This window comes from Prionailurus viverrinus, chromosome D2 (genome assembly GCF_022837055.1).
Source record: "Prionailurus viverrinus isolate Anna chromosome D2, UM_Priviv_1.0, whole genome shotgun sequence".
Lineage (NCBI taxonomy): Eukaryota > Metazoa > Chordata > Mammalia > Carnivora > Felidae > Prionailurus > Prionailurus viverrinus.
Genome location: NC_062571.1, coordinates 32,000,095 through 32,006,094, shown reverse-complemented (window position 1 = coordinate 32,006,094; position 6,000 = coordinate 32,000,095). Strand labels below are relative to the sequence as shown.

Here is a 6,000-nt window from a genome sequence, read left to right as displayed (position 1 = left end):
CCACCAGGCACGCACACGCACACACACACACACACACACACTGGTGTGCATGTCTCCACACTCACGTTCGGAAGCCACATGGGGCATCCTTGGACTCTGCTGTGCGGGGAGGTAACCCCAGGAGGCCTTCCCTCCCAGACTGGGAAGATCACCTACCCCAGCACATGGGGCTCTGGGTTCCATCCTGACCACCCCCCAGCTGACCTCAGAACTAGAACCCAGAGGTCTTTCATTCCCCTAACCCTAGGAGAGCGTGGGGAGAAAGCCCGGGGTCTGCTCTCCGCCTCACTCTCCTCACTGCCTCTTCACACATTAATCAATGCAATTGTGTCTGAGCATTTGGGGGCCTGAAGGGGCCAAGGAAAGCCTGCGGGGGTGAGAGGAGGGAGTAGAGGCTGAGGTCCACCCTCCATCATAACCCTTGAGATTCCATTTTGCTCCATGTCTCTGAACACAACAGTCCTTCACATCTGAGTATGAATTAGCCTAGTATGCTGCTGGACAGCCCTGGGCATCCTGAGTGAGACGGTAACGCATGAAGGGTGTGAAGGAAGGAGAGGGATGTCAGGAAAAACTTACCTTCTCCAAGAATTGGGAGCACTAAGGGCTGGTGCTTTCAACTCACCTTGCCCACCCACCGCAGCTGTATCACGTCTGTAACATCTGCCCCACACTACAGACATCAGCAGGCGGGGCACGTTTCACATTTAGCCATTTTTTTTTTAATGCTCAAAAGCTCTGTACAAAAAACAAAGTCACAAATGAGTCCTCACAACACCCCTGTGAGGTAGGTAGGCAAGTATTATTCTCCCATTTTACAAATGGGGAAACTGAGGCAGAGAGGCGCAGTGACCGGCCAGTGGTCCCAGCACAGCTGAAAGCCAGGGCCAACCGTGAAAACACAAAGGATCCCTCTCGGTTCAGCCTGAGCTCTGACCCCTCCTCTAGACCTTGTCTGCAAAGAAATCAAAACTCTCTAATATATGCAAAAATCAACAAACCCGACAGATCTGAAAAGGGAGGGAATGGACATACAGTAGTTTCGCAGATTTCAGCCAAGACAGCCCAATTCCTTCCAATGCTAGGGAGATGGGAACAGAGACACATCCGCCTGTTTTTCCACAGAAGCGCACGCACCCAACCAGGGAGGGCCACGTAGTCAGCCTTCAGGCCGCCCGGCCCCTGGGCTTCAGCGGAGAACGGTCCCCAAAGGAAGAGCCAGACTCAACTCCACAGGGCCGCGCCCTCCCGCCCCTCCCAGCGGCCTTCCCACTGTCGGGACAGCCTCCTGCTCACCAGCCCCTTCTGTTCCCTCTGGAGGGAAGCTCGGGGGGGGTCGGGGGGGGATCCTCAGCTCGGATGGCCTGCAACCCAGGTGAGCCCTCACACCCTCCTTAGCCCTCTTCACCATTCCCTCAGGGTCACCCAGCAGTCCTCGGGGCTCCTGCTGCAGCAGATGGGGACTGGAGCCATCTAGGCCACCAGGGCAGGGAAGAAGCACAGAAGGACCCACTGCTGGGAGCTTGGCTTCCTCAGCCCTTCCCGCCCTGGCGCCCGGGAAACGGAGCAGGCCTCTTCCCGGGGCCGCATCCACCTTCTAGAAGCTCTTTCCTCCCGAGAGGACCCCTCCCTTCCAGCTCCTTGGGGACCCTCACAGTCCTGCCATCCCCAGGAGACGGACAAGGGGAAGGAAGGAGAAGGGGCACGAGAGGCCACCAAGAGCCCTGTCCGCTCCCCGGGGAGCCAGGGGCCCCAGGGCAGTGCTCGGGCAGCAAAAGGGGAGAAGCCGAGCAGGAGGGCAGGCAGCAAGAGAAAGCAAGAGAAGGAACCGGACTCTGCACCTGAGGCTGTGAGGACCGCTCGGAAGCGGGAGAGGAAAGCGCATGCGTGCAAGTGGAGCGTGGCTTCGTTTGGTGGCTACTTGGGGACTGAGCTCCTTGGAAGCCATCTTCGGTCTGCAAGGCACACGCCGGGCCCGTGCGCCTGTGGTTTACAAGTATACCTGTGCACTAATTGTCCTATCAAAACCTCTTCTTAAAAAAGGGTCCCAACCCCACTCCAGTCTCTGCGGGAAGCTGGGGAATGGGTTCCTCAGGACGGCTCCCAGTGAGGAGCACCTGGAGCACGCCTGTGGGAGGGGGCACACAGGGGCGGGGGAGCACCTCCTACAGGAAGTCTCCAGCAGCGGCGGGCTCAAGGCCGTGGCTCCGCTCCTGCCACCGGCAGCGCAGCCCGGAGAAGGGCTGGTCCTGCACGCTCTCCAGCTCGGGGAAGCCCAGCTGATTGAGGATCTCATAGACTCCGGCCTTTGATGCCACCTGGGGAAGACAGCAGAGATGGGGGCGGAGTTCCCAGGGAGACGGGTCACCCCGCCCCCCCTCCCCCCCCCACCACATCACCACACCTTCCTCCCTGCGCTGGGCTCCAAAACACACAGGTGAGCCTGGGGCCCAGCGCTGCCTTCCCCAAGCTCAGCGACCCGAGCAAGTTTGTGTTTTGACCGCCAATGGCCGCTCTGAGTTTCAGTTCCCTTATAACGGGGACAACAGGCTCCACTTCCCACGACCATGATGGAAGGCTACAGAGCACAGAGAGCACCCAGCAGATAGTAAGGAAATGGACAGCCGCGCAGGAAGCCAAGTGCCCCTGTGCCTGTGCCGCCCTGATGTTCCCGCTGAGATGCTCAGGGGCACAGAAGGCAGCGGGGAGACAGGAGCCAGCGACAGCCCTGTGGCTGTGTGTTCGGGCTGTGAACCAGGCAGGTCCACCGCAGGCCTCAGTGCAGGAGGGCGGGCTGGGGGCTCCCTGTACATTCCCCATGCAGCCCTGGGCCCAGCAGCCCAGGGCCCGGCACTAGACTCAACCCACTCAACAACCAGCCCCCTTCTCTCTCCACCATCCTTGGAGATGGGGAGGATTCAGGCTCCACTCAGACCAACGGTCCCCAGGCAACCCTCCCCCCGCCACCCTCCACTCATCCCCACGATGGAGGGACTGAGGGCCCCAGAGGCTGGAGCCCACACGCTGGACTGGACCAGTTCTCTCCTTCCTTGATACGCCCCCAACACGAGCCACCTAGGTTCAGCTGGGGAGGGGATCAAGTTCCTGCCCAGCCCCTGGTTCCCCCAATTTCTACTCTCCAAGCGGAGCCCAAGCAGAGGTGTCTAAAGTCCCCCACTACCTCCATCCGTCCCACCCAGGGGTCCAAAGAGGAAGCCGAGCCCAGTCCTGCTCAGGAGGATGGCCCTGATGTGGACTTGGTGTGATCCACCCCCCATCAGGGCTCCTGACTCAACACGCATCTGCCCAAGGACCACCCTGAAGGCTTGCCTTCAGCCCAACTACCCAGCAGCCAGCAGCCACTGCCATGGTCCCTCTGCCTCTGTTCCCGCAGCTCTGACCTCACCCGCACTCCTACCTAAGCCCCCGTGCCCTTCCTATGCCCACTCTGGCGGGGTCACCAGCTCCCACTCTCCGTCCCGCCTGCCCCAGGGGAGCTAACTCCAGCCTCGAGTCCAGATTAGAACCGTCAGGACAGGCCGGCAAGGTCAGGAGAGACCAGCGTCCGGGCGGAGGGGTAATTACAGGCTGCTCTGCCCAGCGGGGGGAGGAGGCCTCTCTCCTGACCTAGAGGTGCCAAGGCAGCAGCTCTGCCCCCAAAACCAGCCAAGCCGGAGGAAGAACTAGGAGAACCGGGAGGCCAAGCAGAGAGAGGGACGGCGGAGACGGAACGAGAGGGCAGTGTCTCAGGCCAGACACGGTGGGCTTTGCAGCGAACCAACTGGCCCTAGTGCTGACCGTGAACGCGGTACTTACTCTGTGCTCAGTCTCCTCCTCTGTACAATGGGAGAGTAAGAGTGGCCACGTAAGGCAGCCCCGCTTACCCAGGGCCCAGAAGGTGGCACCGGGTATGTCTCACGGACTCCCCCTCCCACCCCCGCCAACGTCCTGAGGTGGTACGGACAGTAACAAGATGCATCTTACTGCTGAGGACTGCTGGTTAGAGGGCTCAGCTTGTCCGAGGTCACAGCTGGAAGGCGGCAGGGGCCACGCCACCATCTTGCCCCTCGCAGGGCACAGGTGAGGGGTGAACGCAACAATGGGCATGGAGCACCGGGGAATGTCAGCCTCGGGGACGCACCGAGGGCCCCCACATGCCTGCTCGCCCTCCTCCTCCCCCTCCTCCTCCTCCGGCACTCACTCATCCAGCTTTTCCCGACTGCCCACCAAGTACGGGTGCCTGAGGGGTGGCCTCAGCCCCACGCCCACCCCCCGCATCTCACCTCCCGCATCCAGGCGCTGAAGGGCCTCTGCCAGGAGTCGGCCTTCTCCAGGTGGAGGTAGGCGTTGAGGAGCACCAGGTAAACGTAGCGCTCCAGGTACTGTAGGCTCCGAAGCTGCAGCCTCCGGGCCTCCGGCTCCGATTTGGCCGCTTTGGCCTGGAAGACGGCACGGGGTGGGAGTCAGACACACCACACGCTCACACCCCGGCTGCCCTCGGCACCAGCACCAGGACAGGAGGAAGGGGTTCAGACAGCAAGGCCAAGGGCAATGCCCCAGTTACAGGAGAGGCCAACAGATGGCCAGGCTAAGCCGTCAGGGCTCCGACTGCGGATGCAGCATGGCCTCACCCACCCCCCACACCTCCACACCCCCATGGCCCAGGCTCTGTGGCCTCCAGCTGCTCACGGGCAGGTGAGTGTATCGCTGTCTGGGAGGGGGAGCCCCCTCTTGGCCTCTGACCCCAACCGGTCCCTCGCTGACTTCCTCGCCCATTCCTCAAGTGGCTCAGGATCAGGGGCAGAAGGGAGTCAATATAGCCCTCGGCCCTGGCCCTACCCTCCACAAGGCTGGGACAGATCCCAGAAAGGCCACCAGGGCCGGGGATCAACAAGAGACCCGGTGGCTGAGGGGAGAAAGAGCTGTGTGTGCACTGGGTGGAGGGACATCAATCTGTTTAACGAGCCACCTTGGGCAGCTTCTAGGAGAACAGCACCAGGTGACATGCTGGGGAGAGAAAGGACAGCCACATGATTAAAGATAGGCTTCCCAGAGAGCGTGGGATTTGGCTGGGCTGTGTGGGTGGAGAGAGCGAGCAGCCTGTGGGGCGGTGCAGAGGTGAGGCCGGTGCCCGGCAGGTGGGGACTGGAAGGGGCTGGCCTGGCTGGAACGAGGGTGTGAGGGGACAGGAAGGGGAACTGGACTGGCAGCCAAGTGTGGAAGCCTACCCTCTACTCCAGCCCAGTTCCTACCCTGGCATGCAGATGCCTGGGGCCCCAGCCCAGACCGATCAGATGGGAGCCTGCGGGCCTACACATCAGGATTCCAAGAAGCTCCCCGGGTGATACTCTGTGGCCAGGGTATAGCACCATGGCTTTAGCATGGGGGGAGCCACTGAAGGTTTGGGGGTAGGAGTGACCTATTAACAGAAGACTCACAGGAGGCTAATGCTTAGGAGGAAGGGGACTTAAATGGGGTCCTCTTGAGGCTTTCTTGGCATGGGCATCGGTGGGCACCCCAAGACATACGGAGTCAGCTCCCCTGCTGGACAGTGTCCCTGCCACCAGGTCTGAGTTGTTCCTCTGACCTGCCACAGACATGCAGCCCAGCCTGGAGGCTGAGCCCCGGAGAGGGAACACGGCACCTCATCTCACCTCCACCCCTTCTCACCCCACACCCTCCAGGCCCCCACCCAGGGCCCAGAGCAGCTCTCTGTGCTCCAGGAAGAAGATGTAGTTCAGAGGCTGTTCCCTCGGGTGCCAGAAACATCTGCGGGAGGGGACACAGCCAGCCCAGGGCCTCCGGGAACCAGGAAGGGCGACCTCCCAACAGCCGGGCCTTGGCTGAAAGCCTTCTCGCGGGGACACAGCTCAGCCCAGTGTGTCTCCTCCGGGCCGCCGCAGGAAGGCCCCAGACATGACATGACCTACAGCCCCAAGAACCAGGAGCTGGAGGGGGACCGTTTGCAGGGCCTGAGCGCCCCTACCCCCCATTTCTGCC

The 6,000-nt window shown here is 61.6% G+C and overlaps 1 protein-coding gene across 8 annotated transcripts in view; it reads right to left on the bottom strand.

Annotated features, from left to right (window-relative positions):
• Positions 1-699: 699 nt before the first annotated feature.
• The window catches only part of PALD1 (phosphatase domain containing paladin 1), a 74,771-nt gene continuing 69,470 nt past the window's right edge, over positions 700-6,000 (bottom strand). For 6 of the 8 annotated variants that reach the window (XM_047825881.1, XM_047825879.1, XM_047825878.1 and 3 more), the window contains 2 exons: positions 4,284-4,439; positions 700-2,318 (listed from right to left, as the gene is read on the bottom strand). In XM_047825881.1, coding sequence (XP_047681837.1) covers positions 1,991-2,318; positions 4,284-4,439 — 484 coding nt within the window. In that variant the 3' untranslated portion in view covers positions 700-1,990. Of the gene's footprint in view, positions 2,319-4,283; positions 4,440-6,000 lie in introns of those variants that run through there. The other 2 variants (XM_047825883.1, XR_007145424.1) reach the window with 2 other exon arrangements.